This window comes from Pristiophorus japonicus, chromosome 4, assembly GCF_044704955.1.
Source record: "Pristiophorus japonicus isolate sPriJap1 chromosome 4, sPriJap1.hap1, whole genome shotgun sequence".
Taxonomy (NCBI): domain Eukaryota; kingdom Metazoa; phylum Chordata; class Chondrichthyes; family Pristiophoridae; genus Pristiophorus; species Pristiophorus japonicus.
The window spans coordinates 272,571,895-272,596,487 of NC_091980.1; the positions used below are offsets into that span (position 1 = coordinate 272,571,895).

Consider the following 24,593-nt stretch of genomic DNA (forward strand, 5'->3'; position numbering starts at 1 on the left):
GTGCTACGAGACCTGGGTGTCATGGTTCATCAGTCATTGAAAGTTGGCATGCAGATACAGCAGGCGGTGAAGAAGGCAAATGGTATGTTGGCCTTCACAGCTAGGGGATTTGAGTATAGGAGCAGGGAGGTCTTACTGCAATTGTACAGGGCCTTGGTGAGGCATCACCTGGAGTATTGTGTTCAATTTTGGTCTCCTAATCTGAGGAGCGAAGGTTCACCACATTGATTCCCAGGATGGCTGCTCTGATATGAAGAGAGACTGGATCAACTGGGCCTTTATTCACTGGAGTTTAGAAGGATGAGAGGGGATCTCATAGAAATATATAAGATTCTGATGGGACTGGACAGGTTAGATGCGGGAAGAATGTTCCCGATGTTGGGGAAGTCCAGGGGACACAGTCTTAGGATAAGGGGTAGGCCATTTAGGACTGAGATGAGGAGGATCTTCTTCACTCAGAGAGTTGTTAACCTGTGGAATTCCCTGCCGCAGAGAGCTGTTGATGCCAGTTCATTGGATATATTCAAGAGGGAGTTAGATATGGCCCTTACGGTTAAAGGGATCAAGGCGTATGGAGAGAAAGCAGGAAAGAGGTACTGAGGGAATGATCAGCCATTATTGAGTGGTGGTGCAGGCTCGAAGGGCCGAACAGCCTACTCCTGCACCTATTTTCTATGTTTCTATGTTTCTATAACTATTTGCCCAATCTCTGCCCAGCGAATGCCCGTGAAATTCTTAAGTCTGCTTTAACCAGCGTAAGACTTCTAAAGGACAGAAAATTAAATTTTTTCAATAATGTATACATTTAAAAACCTGTGAAATATGGTAAGTTTAATTTTAGACCCTTTAACATATGTAAAAAAAAAAATTATATTTTTATATTAAATATTTGATTAATTTTAAATATGTGATTTATTTTTAATTTATTTTAAGTGTACGTGTATTTTGGGGGGTATTCCCATTCATATTTATGGTGATTCCGTACATACAGAATCCCCATAAATATGAATGGGGATCCCCCTTCTTTCATTAGTTGGGCTGGCCCACGTGATCCGAGGTGCTTGCGAGCTGCATGTGCCCCTGGGGTACATGGGCCTCTACCCGCAGGAACCATAGAGGCCCAGGAGCGCAAGTGTCTGAACCTCTGGGACCATCAGGTAAGTGCGTAGATCTTTTGCAGCTCAGAGGCATCCACTCACAGGAAGCCTCCGACCGCAGTTTCAGGCTTAATATTTTGGAGATTGCACATACCTACATATTTGAGAAATATACATTTTAGTCGATATGTTAGAATCTTCACATATCAACGTGTGTACACACTGTGGGGTGGAGGTTCCGCTTTGGGTGCAGTTGATGATTCTGGCGCAAATTTCAGTGGTTTTGAAAAGTGTTTCCCCCTTCCGCTCCCCCCCCCCCCCGAGTTTCCACTCAAACTAATTTGCATATCGCTGAATCCAAATCTGCAATGAACCAGCGCAATCGGGCAGCGCTTTAAAACATGTTTTTTTATATGTTGCTTAAGAAATATTTCTTGATATATTTAAGAGTGGCAACTTGGTACAGTTTGATTAATACAACTGTAAATGGGTTTAATATAAAAAGTAAGCATTTCAAATCACAGTGTCAATCTACCACCTGTGAGTAACCCGATTTTAAATTATTGAACATGATTTTTTATAAATACAGAAAACAATTTTCGAGTTAGATTGGGGTACGGTAGTCAGTTCATTAGTTCAAAACATACCTATTAGTGTCCTTGCGCCCATAAGTTTGAGCTTAATATTTGGAACCTCCTCGAAGACCTGCAAACGAGCGCAATTAGCGGAAACATTCAATGGTGATTAATTCACCCTGGGGTCATGGCCAGTTTTGTGGGTGGGACCTGCTTCCAGTGCGATGGTTTTAAACTAGTGCAAAAGATTGCGGAAAATCACGTTACATTGAATATCAAGTTACAAGTCACATTTGCGCTTAAAATTCCGCAACCTTTTGCACTGGTTACGCCGATATTGTGGGAATTGCGCCAAAAAAAACAGCAAAATTCCCAGAAACCGAAGAATTGGTCTCCTGCTTTGAGGAAATGGCTGACTGCATGATCAATACCTCCACAGCCTTCCAGATACAGTTGAACATTGTGAACTGAGCAAATCTCCCAGGTGTCTGGAAAGTGCCAGTTGTATAACAATCAATCATTTCTAATTACCTTCAAACCTACAGCGAATTCATTTGCTATCTGGGAGGATAATTCCAGGTTGGCATTCAGCATAAGACAGCAGTCAGCTATTAGTGCATCTCTGCTGGAACAAAACCAAGAAAGACATGCAGCTTTCAAAGACCAAATAGTTGGTTTATGCCTTGGAAATTATTTGAAAAGGAGATTGCCATCTTTTTGCTCTTTTATGTTTCAGTTGATTTAAAGCTCCAAAACTAACACTCTGCTCACATGAGACTCTCTGATTTTACAAAAGTGGTGAGGTGTTCAGTGCCAAATAGCAGTATTTAAACCTACCTCAACTGAGACTAGTACAGCACAGGGAATTCAAGGATATTAAATGCAGAAAATGCTGTTTAGTCTTCTTTTTGTCTGATGCGATCCTTAGTAATTGGTCTAATTAGTGCTTTAGTCAATGTGCACTGATCTATTATAGCTAAATTGTATGTGGATAATGTCGGCCTGCAGTAATTAACAGTAAATGCTGCATTACTACCACTGATAACACACCACAATGCTTGATCCTAAACACAGATCAACCAGCAAGAAAACCTTTGGCATGCATAGTATAGAGGAACATTCCTGTACACACTGTTCACCTAATCAATTCAACATGAAAATATTTCCTTCATTAAAGTAAGAAAGGTATAGATGCCTCCTTTCAGTAACAAAGAGAATAAATTTCAATTTTGGTGGGGGGATGCAAAACGGGCGGAGCTGGTTAGCTACCCATCATGCATCAATGGAAAAGGAAATAATGTGCGAGGTGTGTAACTGCTGAAGCACAGAGTGGTCACATAGAGTTGGTCAGAAACAGAGTGCAGCGTAAACAGAGTGTACAAGTTGGGAATTTGGTGAGAAGGAAACTCCCTAGTAAGTAGTGAATGAGCGGGGTTCAAACGGAAAATTAGGCCAGAATTTTCTGTACCTGGATGGGTTCGGTGCGGTCAGTGGCCACGGCAATTCGACACCCCATTGCTGGCTCCATCCTGCTCCACAGAACGACTTTATGTTAATAGAGACTATTAAGCCCAGCCTGCACGTTACCCAGGCCAATTAAATCGTGCAGACCTGGTGACATCATTCATGACGCGTTTTCAGCCGCGATCTTTAAAGGGGCCATGGCCACATTAGATTTGAAGTTTAAGTAACATAGTGTAGTCAGGGCACTACAGCATTGGAGTGCTGCAAACACTTTAATGTTGACTGCGCAGAGGCAGAGAGCTGCACCCAGGTTCTCTGCTGAGTCAGAGCAGTAATCATGACCATCTTTAAAAAAGGAAACAAGTCCGACTGCAGCAACTACAAAGGGATCGCCCTGTTATCAGCCACTGGGAAAGTCATCGCTAGAATCCTCCTCAACCGTCTTCTCCCTGTGGCTGAGGAACTCCTCCCGGAGTCACAGTGCGGATTTTGTCCTCTTCGGCGTACAACGGAAATGATTTTTACAGCGCGACAGCTGCAAGAAAAATGCAGGGAACAGCACCAACCCTTGTACATGGCCTTCTTTGACTTTACAAAGGCCTTTGACACTGTCAACCGCGAGGGGCTATGGAGCGTCCTCCTCCGTTTCGGCTGCCCCCAAAAGTTCGTCACCATCCTCCGCCTGCTCCACGACGACATGCAGGCTGTGATGCTGACCAACAGATCCATTACAGACCCAATTCACGTCCGGACCGGGGTCAAGCAGGGCTGCATCATCGCGCCAACCCTCTTCTCAATCTTCCTCGCTGCAATACTCCACCTCACACTCAACAAGCTCCCCGCTGGAGTGGAACTAAACTACAGAACCAGTGGGAACCTGTTCAACCTTCGTCGTCTCCAGGCCAGATCCAAGACCGTCCCAACCTCTGTCGTCGAACTACAGTACGCAGATGACGCTTGCATCTGCGCACATTCAGAGACTGAACTCCAAGTCATAGTCAACATCTTCACTGAGGTGAACGAAAGCATGGGCCTTACACTAAACAGCTGTAAGACAAAGGTCCTCCACAGGCCTGTCCTCGCCACACAACACTATCCCCTAGTCATCAAGATCCACGGCACGGCCCTGGACAATGTGGACCCATTTCCATACCTCGGGAGCCTGTTATCAACAAGGGCAGACATTGATGACGAGATTCAACACTGCCTCCAGTGTGTTAGAGCAGCCTTCGGCCACCTGAGGAAAAGAGTGTTCAAAGATTAGGGCCTCAAAACTGCCATCAAGCTCATGGTATGACAGGGCTGTAGTGATACCCGCCCTCCTGAATGGCTCAGAGACGTGGACCATATACAGTAGACACCTCAAATCGCTGGAGAAATACCACCAATAATGTCTCCGCAAGATCCTGCAAATCCCCTGGGAGGATAGAAGCACCAACGTTAGCGTCCTTGATCCAGCATCAAAGCACTGACCACACTCAACCAGCTCCGCTGGGCGGGCCACATTGTTCGCATGCCTGACACAAGACTCTCAAAGCAGAGCGCTCTACTCGGAACTCCTACATGGCAAGTGAGCCTAAGGTGGGTACAAAGCGACACGCAACTTCACTCTGCCTCTCATCACATCGCCATCACTCTGCCTTCCCAACCCTACTCCTGTACATTATTACTCACTCCAGCATATCCTGCACATCCACCCATCCTTCACTCTCTATCTACATTAGAACATCCCCATCTCACTAGCCACCCCTCACACTCACCCTCATCCTAGTGCAATCATACCAACTAACAACAGAAAAGGAGGCCACTTGGCCTTGGCACTCCACTCCATCATAGTTTCTCTTTAAAGATCTAACCCATGCATTCCTTACTGTTATTCCATCATTCTCACTCAACCTTCTCTTCTTTCCCCCCTTGCAGGAAAATAGCACCCAAAATAAGAGGGAGAAATGTAGAACCGGCAGTGGACCTCCATCATTTGCAAACCTTACAACAGCAGAGGAGGCTTCTTTGGAAATAGCTGGAGTTGCCAAAAAGCTGGAGGTGGGAGACGGAGAGAGAGGGACATCTCAGCAAACTGGTGACAAAATTATATATCATACAGCTACATGGCAAACCTCAGTCAATCATATGACGACTGATATCAGCAGCCAGTGAATGGTTATCATGTGCATAACAGTATCTGTAGCCATTCTTCATATGACATATCTAACTCATCTCTTTACTCTGCCACAGGTCCATCGAGAGTCCCTCACCACCCCCCACCGCCGTTCCCCCCCCCCCCCCCACCTCCCGCCCACTGTCCTGGAGGAAGAGAAAGACGACTCCTCAGAGAAGGCTCCAGCCTCTGACGGCACACCATCACCAGACATAAGCGCACCCAGCACCAGATCACATGAACACACCTGGGTGGGTCCCACGCAAGATAGAGTAGTATTGTCATCTGGTGTGTCACAACTCACGTGAGCAAGAGCAGATAGTGGAGACAAGGACAGCAGTGGCGAGTCCTCACCGGAGGGCACAGAGCACTCCTAGCTCTGCTCAGCTGCATGTGGGAGCTATCCAGAAAGATAGCATTCCTGGAGGTACCGGAAGAAGTGCAGCGGCTCTGACAGGTTTGGCGAGTGCGATGTCTGCAAATGTTCAGAGAATGGAGGAGTCCATCTCCAACAAGAGCACCACCGTGTCGCAGGCAATGGTGACTGTAGGCTCCTCCATGGATAAGATGGCTATCTACATGGAGCAGCTAATGCTCTACCCATAGGAGCACATGGTCTCTATGGAGAATAGGTGGCTATTTATGAAGGATAGATGGCTATGTATGGCGAATAGATGGCAGAGTCTCATACACCTCCTCTCTAGGAGGGATGTCAAACATGGGTCCTCATGCCCCCACTGATGTGCAGCAAGCTCCTTGGCAGCACGGAAGTGAGCAGGCTGCCTCTACTTCTGCTGAAGCCATTGGGTTAACACTTCCTAGGAGCACGCAGAAGAGAAAAGTGACACACAAGTAGATTCACAAGGATAGCCACTTGGGTCATTTATCCAATGTTTATGTAAAGTTTTCATTAATGTGCTGTCAAACATAAAAATCTTTATTTTCACCACTTTCCCATCTTGCACCTTTGGAAATGGCTCAGTGAGTTGCAGTGAATGGTGAAACATACCGTTACTTCCAGCAATGGTGGCGAGTGTGAAAGGAATGGCTTATGGTGTTGGTGTGTGGTGGTGCCAACCTGGCGCATCAGGTGGCAGCCATATGGGTGTACAGCATCAAATTAGGTAAATCTGGCCATGCTGAGGCCATCCCTGGCCTCCCGGGCAGCAGTGTACTCAGGCACTGATGCCTTCTGTCCTGTACAGCATAAGGTGGTTGCGGAGGTTGTTGGTATTGTTGTTGGTGCTGCTGGTATTGATAACTTAATTGTCAAGACTATGTTGATCCCCATAAATCAATTAGGTGACCAATGTGGGGTTTTTTTCAAAAGCATCAGTACAATTCAATTGATAGGACAAATCCATCAGTGCAATGTTTGTGAAAAATTGCCATTTAATTGACTGTGTACTATCTCAAAACCTAGTGCTGCTGGTGATGGGGCTCATCGTGGTCAGGTTCTGAGGACCAAGGTGAGACAGTATAAACAGCAGCCATGTTTATGGAATAGATGGCAGGTGAAGTAGAGATGACAGAATAATTCTGTTAATGGTGAGAGAGGTTCTTCCAATGAGGTGACACTGGATGGAGACTTTGCTGAAAGACTTGCAGCCTGCAGAAAGCTCAATCAGTCAGCAACAGCTTCTGCCTGGGGAAAGTGATCAGCTATCAGGTGGGAAATTTTAAACTACATTTCATGCTGTCAACTAATCAGCTGGATCAATAGCCACTCAACTCCCGCCTCAGGTTGATAGATGTGGTTCCTGTGGCTATGCAAGTAGCTTTAAAATGTGGGAAGAAAAGACTCTTAACTGTCTAAAAACAAGATTATAATTGATTTCAATTAGGTGGCCCGCCTCTGCCAGTCAGGTCGTTGCCACACCAGCGGGATGACGATGAGTTCCCAACATGCTGCCAAACTGATCAACTTTCCCACCTGTCCTGCTGCCATTCCTGCCCACATGGACCCCAGAAAATTCTGGCCTTAGTTTAAGATTTTGAATCTAACTTTAGCTTAGAACTTTGAAAATTGTAAAAGAAACTGCAAGTTAGTCAACAGTTATCGGAAACTGCCTGTCAGTAGCCGTTAACAGTTAACAGTCAATCAGCTGTAATGATTGCCTGAATAGGGGCAAACTACTGTGAGCAGGATGCATTTGTAACTTGGATGTGGCTCAAAGGTGTACAAAAGTAAACAGGGATATGGTAGCATAATGGCTATGTTACTGGACTACTAATCCAGAGGCCTGGACTAATAATCTGGAGCTGTGAGTTCAAATCCCACCACAACAGCTGGGGGAATTTAAATTAAATAAATCTGGAATTAAAATGTTAGTAACAGTGATGAAGACACCATGAAACGACTGGATTATTGTAAAAACCCATCAGGTTCACTAATATCCTTCAGGGAAGAAAATCTGCTATTCTTACCCGATCTGGCCTATACGTGACTCCAGACCCACAACAATGTGGTTGACTCTCAACTGTACTCTGAAATAGCCTAGCAAGCCACGCAGCTGTACCAAATGCTGTGACAAAATAATTGTGGGAGTACCTTTACCCCACAGACTGCAGTGGTTCAAGAATAAGCTCATTGCCACCTTCTCGTGGGCAATAAATGCTGGCTTTGCCAGCCATGCCCACATCCCATGAACTAATAGAAAAAAAATGTTTTAAACAGTATCTGCTGGTGCACAGTGTTAATGTTGGGAATTTGGTTTGTGTTATTTCATTTTATTTACCTTAAACTAGATTAAGCAATTAGTTAAAAAAAACTATAAGCTAAGTTGATTAATACATAAACTTTAATTCATAAAATAAATAAAACAAGGTTAGATAAGGATTGCAGTGCAAGACATGTGCTGCATCTGCAGCATGTGGGAGTTTGTGGGGAGCATTGCTGCCTCTGACGATCATATCTGCAGTAAGTGTCTGCAACTCAAGAAACTTCAGCTCAGAGTTGTTGAGCTGAAGTCCAAGGTGCAGGTATTATGGGGCAACAAGGAGGGGAGAGTTACCTGGACACTGAGGTTAGGTTGTGGTACAGTTCTGGCTAGTGTTCAGGGACAAAACGGTATGGCTACAAGTTAGATAGCTGATGGAACCCCAGCTGCAGTGCTGGAGGAGCCTCAGACATGATGTTCTTGCTGCCTGTGTGGATGAGAACAAAGTCTGCAGAGTGAATGGGCAAACTGACCACAGCACAATGGGAAAGGAGGCCATTCAAATGGGAGGAGTGAAAAGGAATGTTGTCGTAGTTGGGAACAGTATAGTCAGGGGGATAGATACCTCTCTCCGTAGCCGCAAGCAGGAATTCCGAAGGCTGTGTTTCCTGCCCCGTGCCACGATTAAGGATATCTCCTCGCTGCTGGAGAAGAACTTGGGAGTGGGATGGGGAGGATCGAGTTGCCGTGGTCCATGAAGGAACTAATGACATAATGAGAACTAAGAATGAGGTTCTGCTGAGAGAATTTGAGGAGCTAGAGTCAAAATTAAAATGCAGAACCTCACAGGTAATAATCTCTGGACTGTTACCTGAGACACGTATAAATTAGCATTGGGACAAACAGATTAGAAGGTTAAATGCATGGCTCAAAGAGTGGTATGGGAGGCAAGGGTTTTGCTTCATGGGGCACTGGCACCATACTGGGGAAAGAGATAGCTGTTCTACTGGGATGGGCTCCGCTGGAACCGGGGTGGGAGCACTGTCCTGACAAATCAAATAACAAGAGAAAGAAAGCAAGCTGGGCATCTCAAAGTGTTTTACAGCCAATTAAGTACTTTTGGAGTGTAGTCACTATTGTAATGTAGGAAACAAGGCAGCCAATTTGTGTACAAGCAAGCTCCTACAAACAGCAATGCAATAAGGACTAGATAATCAGTTTTTTTGTTATGTTGATTGAGGGATAAATATTGGCCAGGTCTTGGGACTTGAACCCACAGCCTTCTGACTCAGAGGCAAGTTTGCTACCCACTGAGCCACAGCTGACACATTGGCTCCCAGTACCCTCGCACCTAAAATTTGAAATTCTTATCCTTGTGTTTAAATTCCTCCATGGCCTCTCTTCAGCCCTAGAACCCCTCTGACCTTTCTATTCCTTTGACACTAGCTTCTTGTGCATGCCCCCTTCTTTTATCCCACCATTGGCAGCCATGCCTTCAACCACACTCTGGAATTCCCTCCCTAAACCTCTCCACCTATTTTATGGCCCTCCTCTTTGATTAAATTTCTAGCCACCCCACCTAATCCCTCCTTCTTTGGCTCAGTAGTCATTTCCCTCATACCTTTAAAGTGCCTTGGAATATTTAACTATGTTAAAGACGCTATACAAATGCAATATGTGAGGGAGGTGCCTAGATTGCGAGTGTTGGCAGGCTATTCCACCATGGGGAACATCACAATCAATTCCAATCCTATCCTCTACTCATGTGCAGTTCCTAAAACTGATAGCAATGAGGAGCCGGATTCCTAGCTGATTTTCACTGCTCTAGTCCAGGGGATTTTCAGGCCAATTATGGTGCCCTTATGGTCTCCTTGTAAATAAATCACTGAAAGTTAACATGCAGGTACAGCAAGCAATTAAGAAAGCAAATGGTATGTTGATTTATTACAAGAGGATTTGAATATATGAGTAAAAATGTCTTACTGCAACTATATAGGGCTCTGCTGAGACCGCACCTGGACTATTGCGTACAGTTTTGGTCTCCTTATCTAAGGAAGGATATACTTGCCATTGAGGGAGTGCAACAAAGGTTCACCAGACTGATTGCTGGGATGGGAGGATTGTCCTATGAGGAGAGTTTGAGTAGACTAGGCATATATTCTCTAGCGTTTAGAAGAATGAGAGGTGATCTCATTGAAACATACAAAATTCTTACAGGGCTTGACAGGATAGATACAGGGAGGATGTTTCCTCTAGCTGAGGAATCTAGAACCAGGGCTCCGTCTCAGAATAAAAGGTCGGCCATTTGGGACTGAGATGAGAAGAAACGTCTTCACTCAGAGGGTGGTAAATCTTTGGAATTTTCTACCTCAGAGGGTTGTGGAGGCTCAGTCTTTGTATATTCAAGACAGAAATCTATAGATTTTTGGATATTAAGGGAATCAAGGGATATGGGGATAGTGCAAGAAAGTGGACTTGAGTCGAAGATCAGCCATGATCTCATTGAATGGCGGAGCAGGCCCGGAGGGCTGAATGGCCTCCTCCTGCTCTTAATTCTTATGTTCTTATGTTGCCTGAGATCAACTGATGCAGCACAGATCGGGGATAAAACCTGCAGCCCTCTGGTCTCTTGGCCCCGATTTTAACTCCAGGTGGATTCCCCGCTCAGGTCTGAGCTAAAATTAGTCGGGTCTCAACGATGTCATCGAGCCACAATATGCATGTGTAGAGAAGGATCCTCTTGGCTCCCGTCGCCTGTCCTTGCTGCCTGCTTAGGAGAGCAGGTTAAAATTGAAGCTGTTGAGCTCATGGTGGCTTTCCGACAAGAGCCAGGGCGATTTTAACTGCCCATCCACCAGGTTTCTGCTGCACGGGTAGGGTTAAAATCGCCCTATGGCTCAGTTACACGCTGACTTAACAAATGAGTTACCAGAGTTGCTGGGAATGCAGCTATACAATAAATGCAACTGTACAAACAAACGTGAAAAATGCTGTAACTGCTCCCGGGGTACCCTAACCATCAAGCGCAACGATTCACTCTTGTCAGCTTCGTACCGCTTAAAGTTGTATTCAATTCTAAATATTCATATTTGCCTTTATATTTATGATTTTAAAAATTGTACGCTTCAAAAGAAAATTGCATCTATAAAAATGCCTGTTTGCAATTGACACCACGTTTGATGTTATCAGTTACACAGAACACGTCATATTTCATGGAGATGACACCCCAAGTGAAAGCAGATGGAGAATAGGTTCACGTTAAAGTTATCGGAAATCTTCTGCAATCTCTACGTCAATGTAGTTCCCATTTTATAATGTTATTTGTATTTACTGACCAGTGACCTTAACAGAACAGGCGTGGGAACATGCGGTACTGACTCAGCCGCATGCCCAATCAACCCATTCCTGGGAAAGAAATGTCACCCCAGGATTTCCAAATTGTATCCCATATACAATAACGGTCTCTAATGTTCTAATGTCATAGCCTTCGTGTTGAATATTGTGGGGTTGTTTTTTGTCGGTCCATCAATTCGTTGGGTTTTCTGTTGGGCTGTTTGTGTTTCAATGATTTGAAATTCACGCTGTCCTTTATATAAATTATAAAACGAATTCGGTGCAAACTGCACTATTAATCTGTTGTAAATTCTAAACCTAAAGCAGCCCTTGGACACAGCGTTTTATTGTGGTCGAACGGATTGTGAAACATTCCTCCAACTGCCCTGTTGATTTCCTCTTTTCTTATTTCCCCATTGTTGCATGGAGAGATTTAAAAGAGCCGATTTTAGTGTAAGCGAATTCTGTCACTTTAATAGATCGGCCACGCTCATTAAGAAATTGGTGCTTTTAAGGGATGATCCGCAGCCAGCTATTGACCTATAGCATCAGTCAAACTGCTTGACGTCTTCTTGGAAATTGCTCTCAGAAGTTAGTTGGAGCTGGGGTTCTCCACTAGCATTGGCGCGTGTGTGTGTGTGTGGAGCGGGGGTCTGGGTAAACGGGTTGAGGTGGTACTGGGGGCGATGCCTCTGCGTGAGGAGTAACAGCGACCCGTAACGGCAAGAAAAATACCACGGAGTTTGGTGGGGGTTGTGAAATGATTCTTGTTACCAATAGTCGGGCGCTGACTTCTGCTTGAATGATCAGCGAACGGTAAGCTCGCACCTTCACTCAAGGTACCGACAGATCACAGCATTGTTCAACGACCCCCTGATCACAAGATGGTCTGCCAATGATGGCACACTGTACCAGATATAACTTGTATCAGCTATATATAAACACCCAACTGAACATTTTCCCCAGCCCTTCAAATGCAGCAAAATCTTCAATATATAGCGCGGGATTTTAAGTTTTACAATTTGAAGACGTTTCGTTTCTATATTTCTCCAACTAACGTTCGCTACAGATTAAGTCCATAGGAATGTTTTTAGATACATGCTGTAACCGATCAAATGTAGTTTCTCTTTTAGGCTGGCGGATACAGCTTTTGTAGCTTGCTTTGCGTTGTATATTTCGGAATACTGTACACCATGTTTGAATTGGAAGATTGAGTGTTATTTGTTGAAGGACTGTGTGTTATATCTCATGGCAGAGTTAGTACCAGCTCCCACGTCATCCTCTCCACAAACCAAAAAGCATTTTCATTTATTCAATGTTTGGAAGTATTGCGCGTTCTAAAATATCTCTTCCAATATCAGTTTCAGAACGCCGCAGGTGAAACTGTCCTGAAATCCCTCACTTCTCCAAACCTTTTGGCCAGTTGTGCTGGAGCGCCGCAAGTTGCTCGGAGTTATCTGTCACCTGGTCTTGGTTTGCAGCAGCGGCCGAGACAACTGCACGCAGTTTCCCAAAGCAAGCTGCCCTCCAGCATTCAGCCTCCACAGCTTTGTGCATTCCCCGTGCGGTTCAAGTACTGTCAGACGCTGTATTGTCACACCCACTGTTGCTCTGTGCTCGTCTCGCTTGGTGGTTGAATTCAAACTAAAAATAACACGATTCAGCGTGTTGGGGAGCCGACAGTAAGAATGGCGATACAGGGGCTGTGCACGTTCGCAGACAGCTTAGCCATTTCAAAAAAAAAAGTTTAACATCGCTTTTCGCAACAAGATCTAATAACAAGTGTTCCAATAAATGACTTTTCATTCATGCGTAGCATTCTTTCAGTGTTTCCACTCGTTTAATTTGATGTTTTTGTGAAACGATTGTTTCCGAAGTACGTCGGAGTGACAATATTAAGACAAGGTCCAAAACTAAATCAAATGAACTGTCCTCAACATTAATTTATCTGCGTTATCTTATCACACCTTCAAAGATCTATTCCGATATAATAAATCAATCTCTTTGCAACTCGAACAACGAAAAGGGGTTTAAGTAAAAGACAACAGAAAACTCTGCAGAGGGAATAAAGATGCTGGTCCCAATCAATATCTAATGCTATAAAGTGCTCTAGCGCATCGCTGCAAGTGTTCGCTTACCGCTGGATCGCCGGACAATATTTTCCAAAAAAGTATTCTGCGGTGCGACCAGCCCTCTTTTTCCACCGGGCATCCTGGGTTTGCAGAGTTTTTGGAAGATGTTGTTAGGCGGCGATGGCTCGCAGCGAGTCCAGGCAGATGGTCAGTGTGTGGTGGGATTGGGCACATAGTAGCGCCCAGGCTGGGGCTGGAGCTGCCGTCGCTGCTGGTACATCGCTGGCACTGGCGGCTTCCAGGCGCCGCGTCTGCGCACTGCACTCTGCTCCTGACGCACGTCCCCTGTCGCCACAACACCGCTCACTGAGCTGGGGGTGTAAGGTGGTGGTGGGCATGGCATGCCCGAGGTCTCCTCACAAAGCAGCGGCTCCCACAGCCAGCCACCCCTCTGCTCCTCCACTACCTCTACACTGCACCAGGTGTCAAACGCCCAACCTCTGGGATGGCCCAGCTCCTCCTGGGAGCTCTGGGCGTTCATCAAGAAAAGACTTACATTTATATAGCGCCCTTCACGACCACCGGACGTCTCAAAGCGCTTTATAGCCAATGAAGTACTTTTGGAGTGCAGCCACTGTTGTAATGTGGCAATGTTCGTGGGTGCAAATATCTGAGCAGTTTAAAGAGAAACTTTGCACACTGGAAATACTATCTCATTTATCGAACGTCTGCTTCTTGGCAAGTAAAACAAAAGATCGCAATGTTTTTTGTCCTCAACTTGACAATGATGCAGTTGAGTTAGCCCCCCCCAAACCCCCTGTCCCAGCCTCTTCCCCTCCCACTTGTTGCAATGGATCAGAGACGCGGTGACTCCGGCCTGTGCTAGATGCAGCCTGACGTTTACTCCCTGCACTGGTTCTGGTTGGGATGTGATTCGACTTGTATCTGAGGAGAGGTATTAACTGGGCAGTGCATTCTCTCGTAAGCGCAAGAATGCGTGAGAATGTGAAATGACCACCGGTTGTACCAGTTCCACAGCAATTTGCGCCGTTAACATAATAATAATAAAAACACACCCCGAGGCATTTCACAGAAGTATAGTCAGACAAAAATGGAGTCCCAGCCAAATAATAAGAACATAAGAAATAGGAACAGGAGTAGGCCATCCGGCCCCTCGAGCCTGCTCCGCCATTCAATAAGATCATGGCTGATCTGATCATGGACTCAGCTCCACTTCCCCGCCTGCTCCCCATAACTCCTTATCCCCTTATTGTTCAAGAAACTGTCTATATCTGTCTTAAATTTATTCAATGACCCAGCTTCCATAGCTCTCTGAGGCAGCAAATTCCACAGATATATAACCCTCTGAGAGAAGAAATTCCTCCTCATCTCTGTTTTAAATGGGCAACCCCTTATTCTAAGATCATGCCCTCTAGTTCTAGTCTCCCCCATTGGTGGAAACATCCTCTCTGCATCCACCTTGTCAAGCTCCCTCATAACCTTACACGTTTCGATAAGATCACCTCTCATTCTTCTGAATTCCAATGAGTAGAGGCCCAGCCTACTCAACCTTTCCTCATAAGTCAACCCCCTCATGCCCAGAATCAACCTTGTGAACCTTCTCTGAACTGCCTCCAAAGCAAGTATATCCTTTCATAAATATGCAAACCAAAACTGCATGCAGTATTCCAGGTGTGACCTCACCAATACCTTGTATAGTTGTAGCAAGAATTCCCTGCTTTTATACTTCATCCCCTTTGCAATAAAGACCAAGATACCATTGGCCTTCCTGATCACTTGCTGTAACTAAGTGACATGGGGAGGGGAGGGAGGTCTTGGTTAAAGTGGTGGGCTTTAATGAGGGTCTTAAAAGAAGATAAGGAGGTGGAGAGGCGGGAGGGTTTGGGGAGATCATTCCATAGCATGAGGTCTAGATAGCTTAAGGCATGACCACCAACGGCAGGGTAATAGGATGGAGTGCACACGAGGCCAGAATTAGAAAGAGAAAATTCTGAGGGAATTGTAGCACTGGAGAAGGTTGCAGAGATAAGGAGGTAGAAGGCCATGAAGGGATTTAAACACGAGGATGAGAATTTTAAGTTGGAGGCATTGGGTGACTGGGAGGCAATGTCGGTCAGCGAGAACATGGGTGATGGGTGAGTGGGACTTGATGCAAGATAAAATATCAGCAGCAAAGTTTTGAATGAGCTGAAGTTTACAGAGCATGGAGAATGGGAGGCTGGCCAGGAGGGCATTGCAATAGACCAAGAACTTGACCCTAGAGGCAGCAGCACTGGTCGCACAGACAGGAGAAGAAGAAATGATCTATACTGTGGGTACGACAACTAACGAAACATCGGAACAAGGGGTTCACAGCGTGAAACAAGCCGCTACCCCCACACACAGACAAAGGCAGGAGAGCAGGCCTTCAACAGCAGGCAGTGGCGCCAGAAGCCATCAAGGGCCACATGAACGGCCGTTCACACCTCATCAACCAACAATGCGAGCAATCAACTACAGACTGAGAGAAGCTCAAGAGAGATCAGCCAGACGCAGCTCATCCTTCGGAAACAATGGAAGCGGTCTGTGCTGGAGATGTGGGGGAAGGCACTCATCAAGGGGGTGTCGATTTCAGCATGCCGTTTGCAGAAACTGCAACTATACAGGGCATCTGGCCCACATGTGCAGAAAAACATTAGCTCGGCTGGTATACGAATCGGAAGGGTCAGAAAGCGGACCAGAAGACGGTGGGGACAGTGCCTGGGACACCGAGGTACAGCGGGTCAACGCAATCAATGTCCACTGTTCTTACAACAAGACGCCTCCAATAATGATGAGGGTCCTACTCAACGGGATACCCGTCAACATGGAACTGGACACGGGAGCGAGTCAATCTCTCATGAGCGTCCAACAATTTGAACAGCTGTGGCCGCACAAAAGCAACAGACCAAAACTCACAAGGGTCGACACCAAACTAAGGACCTATACCAAAGAAATCATCCCAATCCTTGGCAGTGAACCGACTTCCCCTGTGGATTGTCCTTGGAGATCTCCCAGTACTGTTGGGGAGAAGCTGGCTGGCAAAACTAAATTGAAAATGGGATGATGTTCACGCCATGTCGTCAGAGGGACGGACCTCCTGCTCAACAGTTCTAAGTCGATTTGAACATCTCTTTCAGCCAGGTGTGGGTACATTGAAAGGGGCTAAAGTTAAAATCTACATCACACAGAATGCTAGACCAGTCCATCACAAGCCTAGAGCTGTGCCTTATGTGATGAGGGAAAAGATTGAACATGAACTGGACCAGCTTCTGCGGGAAGGCATTATCTCACCCGTGGAATTTAGCGACTGGGCAAGTCCCATCGTCCCCGTCATGGAGCCTGATGGATCGTACGAATCTGTGGGGATTACAAATCTACCATAAACAGAGTCTCCCTACAGGACCAATACCCGCTGCCCAGAGCGGAGGACTTATTTGCCACATTGGCTGGAGGAAAACTTTTCTCGAAACTAGATCTCACATCTGCGTATATGACGCAAGAATTGACCGAAGAGTCTAAGCTACTCACCACCATCAACACACATCGAGGCCTTTTCATGTACAATCGATGCCCATTCGGCATCAGGTCAGCAGCTGCTATATTCCAGCGCAACATGGAGAGTCTACCCAAGTCCATCCCGGGGACGGTTGTGTTTCAAGACGACATACTCATCACGGGCAGGGACACCGACTCCCATCTCCGCAATTTGGAGGAAGTACTAAAGCGATTGGATCGGGTAGGCCTAAGAGTTAAGAAAGCCAAGTGTCTGTTTCTTGTGCCCGAGGTTGAATTTTTGGGCAGAAGGATTGCCGCTGATGGAATCCGCCCAACAGAATCCAAAACCAAAGCAATTCGTCTGGCACCCAGGCCTCGGAATTTCTCGGAAATGCGCGCCTTTCTCGGGCTACTCAATTACTTTGAGAACTTTATGCAGAACTTGAGCATGCTGCTGGAGCCTCTCCACGTGCTACTCAGAAAGGGGTGCGATTGGTTTTGGGGGGACGCCCAAGAACGCGCCTTCAATAAGGCACGCAACCTTCTATGTTCCAACAGTGTTTTGACTTTTTTTGATCCAGGTAAAAAGCTGGTTCTTATATGTGATGCGTCAGCATACGGGGTCGGGTGCGTTTTACAGCGTGTCAATGGTGCGGGTAAATTACAACCCATTGCTTATGCCTCCAGGTCACTTTCGCGGTCGGAGCGCGGGTACGGTATGGTGGAGAAGGAGGCGCTCGCATGCGTGTACGGTGTCAAAAAGATGCACCAATACCTTTTCGGGGCCAAGTTCGCATTAGAAACCGACCACAAATCCCTCACGTCCCTGCTATCCGAGAGCAAGTCAATAAACGCCAACGCCTCGGCGCTCATTCAACGGTGGGCACTAATGCTGGTGTCTTACGACTACACAATAAGGCACAGACTAGGCACAGACAACTGTGCCGACGTGCTTAGCAGGCTACCCCTGGCGACCACGGAAGGGTCCAACGAACAGGACTGTGAGATGGTCATGGCAATCAATGCCTTTGAGTCCACAGTTTCGCCCATAACGGCTCGCCAAATCAGAGCCTGGACGACCAGCGACCCCACATTATCCTTAGTCAAAAGATGTGTTTTAACTGGTGACTGGGCAGAGGCTCACGATGCCTGCCCCGAGGAGATCAAACCTTTCCATAGGCGCATGCATGAACTATCACTACAAGCAGACCGCCTGATGTGGGGCAGCCGAGTAGTCATGCCTTTGCGAGGCAGAGAGGCGTTTGTCCGGGAGCTCCACCGTGAGCACCCGGGGATCGTTCTCATGAAGGCCATAGCCAGATCCCACGTCTGGTGGCCTGGCATTGATGCAGACTTGGAGCTCTGCGTCCAACGGTGCACCATTTGTGCCCAACTCAGCAATGCCCCCAGGGAGGACCCCCTGAGCCCCTGGCCCTGGCCCACCAAACCGTGGTCGCGGGTGCACTTAGACTATGCGGGCCCATTCATGGGCAAAATGTTCCTCGTAGTCATCGATGCATTTTCAAAGTGGATCAAATGCACCATTTTAAACTCGAGCACCACCTCCAACACTGTGGCGAGCCTTAGAACCATGTTTGCAACGCACGGAATTCCTGACATATTGGTCAGTGATAATGGTCCGTGCTTCACCAGCGCAGAATTCCAAGATTTTATATTTGACCACGGCATAAATCACGTTAAGACGGCACCGTTCAAGCCGGCCTCCAATGGCCAGGCGGAGCGAGCAGTGCAAATCATTAAACAAGGCATGCTTAAAATCCAAGGTCCCACGCTGCAGAGCCGCCTGTCGCAACTGCTGCTGGTATACAGATCTCGTCCGCATTCGTTGACTGGGGATCCCCCCGCGCAACTATTGATGAAACAGACCTTAAAAACTAGGGTCTCGTTAATCCTCCCAGACATGCATGAAATTGTTGAGGCAAAGCGCCTAAGCTAACTGAGTACCATGACCGAAATTCGAGGTGGAGGTGGAATGAGATAGGGGACAAAGTGTTTGTGCTAAACTATGGCAGGGGTCCCAAATGGCTTGCAGGGACAGTAACAGGCAAGGAAAGAAACAGGCTGCTGATTGTACAAATGGACAATGGCCAAACCTGCCGGAGGCATGTAGACCAAGTAAAAAGTAGATTCACCAACAACACTGCAGAACCAGAGGCAGACTACAATGTGGAACTCACACCACACCTGGTGGACAGACAGAGGGAACAACCTGAGGAAAGGGCAATCTCAACAGACAGCCCAGGAGAGATACCACAATCATACTGAACGAAACAAACAGCCAGGCGAGATACCAGCAATCACCCCGAAAGAACAACAGGCACCAAGGCAAACAACTGAACCACAACTAAGACGCTCCACACGAGAGCGTAGACCACCTGAGAGACTGAATCTATAAAGACAATAAGACCTTGGGGGAGGGTGATGTCATGTATCTCACACCATTGTACATAACTGTATCTTACCATGCTATACATGACTGTAACTAGATATGAACTGTAACCACAAGCATACTTTACCACCAGGGGTGCACTTGCAGGAGACACTGCACACACTGTCCCACACAGGTATATAAAGGCAGGTCTCAGGTATTCGAGAGCTGTGAAATAAAGGTGCAGGTCCAGAGTGACCTTGACTTCAGCATGTGCCTCGTGTAAGTCTGTACTGCAGGGTCAGGACTTTACACTCAGTGCCCTCCAGATCTTCCTCCACTTAGGGCGGTCTTTGGCAAGGGACTCTCAGGTGTCGGTGGGGATGTTGCACTTTATCAAGGAGGCTTTGAGGGTGTCTTTTGGGTCTTTTGGGTCAGCATTGACTCGCAGCTTAACTGGATCAGTCATATCAGCCCCTCAAAGTCTCGCCTCTATCTACAAGATTCAAGTCAGCAGTATGACTCCACTCATCTGAATGACTACAGCCACAGAAACACTCTTGCATTTTTTATAACATGCCTTTCACATCCCCAAGATGTCCCAAAGCGGTTTGCAGCCAGTGAATTACTTTTGAAAGTATAGCCACTGTTATTTCGTAGATAAACGTCCCACAAACAGCAATGAGATGAATGAACAATTAATTTATTTTTGGTTGTGTTGGTTAAGGGATAAAGGTTGGCCAGGAACCCAGGAGAACACACATGCTCTTCTTCGAATAGTGCCTTTCGATCTTTTACATCAACCTCGGTTTAACATCTTATCCAAAAGACAAAGCAGTACTCCTTCAATACTGCACTGAAATGGGACTTGAATGCTCAACCTCTGACTCAGAGGCAAGAGTGCTATTACTGAGCCAAGGTTCAGCACGATCCAAGACAAAGCAGTTTGCTAGATTGGTACCTCTTCCACTGGACTCAATATCCTCCATCACCAGCAGACAGTAGCTGTAGTATATATAATCTACAGGCTGAACTGCAACAATTCACCAAAGATAATTCAACTTCACCTCTCTTCACTGCTCCTTCTACCACTGAGAAGGATAAGAGCAAAGTTGTTATGGGATGCCATCACCTTCAAGTTACCTTCTAAGCAAACATCATATGACAGAATATATATCATTATTACTGGGTCGCTGGGTCAATAACCTGAATTGTCCTGCTTACCACTATCTAGGAAGCTCGTCACCATAATGCCTACAGTGGTTCTAGGGGAAGGCCCACCATCACCTTCTCGGGACCACTAGAGGTGGACAGTAAAGTCAGCATTACCCTCAACCTGTGAACAAATAAAAAAAGACACCATAATTAATGGATATTTTTAATCTCAAAAGCTATAGGAAAGATATAAGTAACAAATGGGTTTATCTATTTTCACTTCTATGCAGAGGCATTCTTCTCACCTAAACATCAGAGTTGTTAACTACATTCTGCACCCCTATGTACATGGGTCTATTTCTGTCTAGCTCGCTCTCTCTCTATATACATGTGCATCTCTAAATGTGTGTATAATTGTCCATGGGAATCATTTTTACATTAGGCGCAAATGGAAAATTGGCAGGCCTCATAACGGAAAATCAGGCATGGTGTATAATTGGCTGCTGACCCACTATCACCAGTTTTTGGCTCCTTCCGAAGTTGAAAATTATCCCCATATCACTATCTATGTGCCTGTCTTTATGTGTATAAGTATAAAAACTGAAAATGCTGTAAACACTGAGCAGATCAGGCAAAATCTGTGAAGAGAGAAGCAGAGTTAACAGAAAATGCAGGAATAGTATGCAGTGTTCTGGATTCACCTATTCTCAGAAAGAACTATTCCCTATTTACTCTGTCAATTACCATCATTATTTTAAACACCTAAATCAGATTGTCTATTAGCCTTCTCATGTCCAAGAAATATGGCCCAGGGAATATAACTCAGTGGTGTAAAAAGTGCTCAGTTTTCACATTTTCTTGTTCATCCAAAAAGTGACAAGATTCCTATTAAGAAAGGCCTGATGGATTCACATCTTTTGTATTATTTTTTTGGCGTGCCAATCAATTATTTTTTTAAATCTAAGTGGTAAATGTTAGTCCTGGGGGGAGCAGCAATCTGTACGTGGGTGCTTTAATTGTCAGTTTAATGTGTAGTATAGCTTGTACCCTGCATGAAAGCATATTCTGTAAATTTAACCACATCAGACCTCTCAAAGGAATCAAATCTTTAAGGTATCACACATGTCCAAAGGGCCAAATTATTATTGGCTCAAATAACCATTGTCTGTTGTTAATCATGCTGACTGGCTTAAATATCAGATAAACTAAATGCAAATCAATCAAACAACAGTTCCATTCATTAGACTGCTCGGAAAAGCTATCGGTCAACAAACAGCAACCACGCTAAAACAAACAAGCCAAATTACCTTTTTTCCCAAGCTACCATTGATGAACCAGTAAGTATTATAAATCTCAAGCACTCAGAAAAGATTTGCTTCTTCCAACAGCCGCATTGCATAACAAGCCACTCACTACAGGGTCTATTTTCCATTGGCGAATTATAGATTGGCATGAACTATGCCCAGCCAATGGCTCCAGCGGGTGGATTGAACCATTTTCCTGGTCGGGCCTCATCTAAGTGTGTTGGGTGAGCTGCCAATGCTCAGCGAGCGTATGCAGGCAGTTCGCCACTGGAGTCTGCCGACTCCCCAATGTTAACGCCACGAGGGGAGAGAGAGAGAGAGAGAGAGAGAGGCATTCTGGGGAGAGGACCACTGAGCAGCCGTCAACAGGCTGGAAGATTTTTGTAGGACACAAAAAACATTCGTAAAAAACCTTATAGGCCGTTTTCTGAGCGGCTTCCAGTGGTGCCTTTAAGGACAGCTGGTTAGGCCATTCAACTCCTAGTGCCAATGGGCAGAGGATGGCAAGGCACGTGCGGCCCATTGGCACATGAAAATGGCGTCAGGACCTAGTACAACTGTAGGACCCAGATTTCAATATTTTAATAAGGTTCCTGTCTGGTCGGGCAGGAGCACTAGCTACCCATTTCAAGATCTACCTGAAAATGATGTTGGGCAGGCCTCAGGTGATCAATGGGCAGGCGATATTAACAAACCAAGCAACAGTTGAAAATCACCCCCAATTTGTTTTAAAATAAAATGTATAACATTAAAACACAATGTATAAATCGTTCTCAAAACGATCAGCAAACATAGGCATAAACCCATTTTATTCTTACATGTAGATATAACAATTTTCCTCGACACAGGCCTATCCCTTCCTGGGGCTGACATTCTGTCAAATAACTGATTGACAGGCTTCCAATACTGTTAAAAAATAACTATGCTTTTCTGTCAATATTCACTGGGCTTTAAACATGACCCAAATAAGTCTGTAACCTATGATTGCAACCAGTGATAATTAGGAAATTAACATTTTTACGCCCGAACAAAATCTACTGGTAAAATCTCACTTTCCAGTACTGTTGTAAATAAATTAAGTTGATTGTTTCTGCTGTCTGGCTTTATTTTAAAATCTCTGCTGCTAAAATAAATGCAATTGGACTGCACTGTGATAAGGCAGACAGTATCCTTCTAGGGAGTTTTTTGAGATATTCTGAATTCAAAACAAGACAGTGAGTGTTTGAAGCTGGTGTAAAACACATTGAAAGAACTCTGATTGTTTTTACTGCTCCAGTGAGTTATTTGAGTTTGTTTTAAAGTTAATAGCCACCAAGAGGAACACTGTAACATGCACTTACTCACTTACTTCACTTGTATGTTTGCGGCCTTGCTGCCTCTTTGCCTCAGTATTGACCTAGCTACTTGCTAACTTTAGCCTATAGCTGCCTGCCTCTTGACCACAGTCTCAATCTCATTCCCTCCCCACTTTTAGTTCTACAGTTATCCTGATTTCTCAGCCACCGGAGCAACAGAAACCCATCCCAGATGCCAAACTTTGAATCCCCCACCTCCCTGGCAGCAATAATAATGACTACTGCTTTTATAATGCAGGCAGTCCACAACCATAATAAATAGAAAACTGGATTTCACCAGTCACAACAGAGCAACAACAATAATTTATATTAAAAATTTAGCAATTTGTCATGTAGTTCCCATATTCAAAATATCACAATAGAAAAACCATTATTGGGAAGATTGTATGTAAACTTTCACTGTTAATAGTTTTTGTTGGACCAATCAAATCACTCAAAAAGTTTTTGAAATACTGGCATATTTTTTACAGTAACTGAAATCTTGAATGAACAAAATAATATTTTTAAAAACAAAATAATATTGATATATTTTGCAACGACATGATCAAATTTATCCATTGAATTGATTTTTTTCTAATGTGTAAAGTAACTTCTAATGTAACGTTTCTAATGTACCTTCTTTTTATTATTTTAAAGGTACTGTATAAATGCAAGTTGATGTCGTAATGGCCGCCTCCCAACCAGTACCACCCATGGCTTGTGGGCAGGTTGAGGAAGTAGTGTTGGCAGTGCTGAGTGACACGAAAATGACATATGGGGGGGTCAAATTTGCCCCTTTCTGAATAAGGGGCAATAAGGATTTTTGCCCAGGGGCAGGCGGTCGAAGTGACCCGCCTGGAATTGCTCCTGGGGTAGCGGCAGCAAAAACAGCTTTGCTCCATTCCCCATAGTTTTCGCCCTGGGCGGCGGTGCACACGGCGATGACATCATCGCTGTGCTCGCCGACCCCTTATCACCCTGCGCCGATCCCTTTACACCCTGCTGGGGAAATTGTCCCCGCGGGAGCAAGGTTGGTGCAGGGCGATGCCAGCGATTGCTGGGGCGACCCGTCCACCCTTAAAGGGGAGAGCCTTGCGCCGTGGACGGCATTTTTTTTTGTGAGCCAACTTTGCAATCAGCCTGACAATGGTGGCTGCTGGTTCGGCTGGGTTTCCAACAGGCAGTCCGGCACTCTCCCTTGGATGCTTGGCCGCTGGCTCGGCCGAAACCCTCCCTGATGAACCAGTGGGCGTCAGGAAAAAGCGGCTGCAGAGTTCGCAGCGGCTATCCACTTTAAAAGGGGAGCGATGTTGTGGCGTGTCAGCATGACACCGCATGTCCGCGTTGCACTGACATCATCAGCGCCATGCTTCCGCCCCTCTTTCACTCCGCTACCACTCTGCGGAGGCGAATTACGATTCCAATAGTGCCCCGCAGACTTTGGGGATTCAAAGACCCCAATTCCGGGACATTTAGCTGCCCATCTCGTCGAGCACTAAATTTTCATTAAATTGA

The 24,593-nt window shown here is 45.6% G+C and overlaps 1 protein-coding gene across 1 annotated transcript in view; it reads right to left on the reverse strand.

The window, feature by feature from the left end:
* The window catches only part of kcnh5b (potassium voltage-gated channel, subfamily H (eag-related), member 5b), a 604,928-nt gene extending 591,298 nt beyond the window's left edge, over positions 1-13,630 (reverse strand). Inside the window, 1 exon segment of the mRNA XM_070877933.1 lies at positions 13,426-13,630. Within this exon segment, the coding sequence (XP_070734034.1) occupies positions 13,426-13,498 (73 nt within the window). The 5' untranslated portion in view covers positions 13,499-13,630.
* Positions 13,631-24,593: the final 10,963 nt, after the last annotated feature.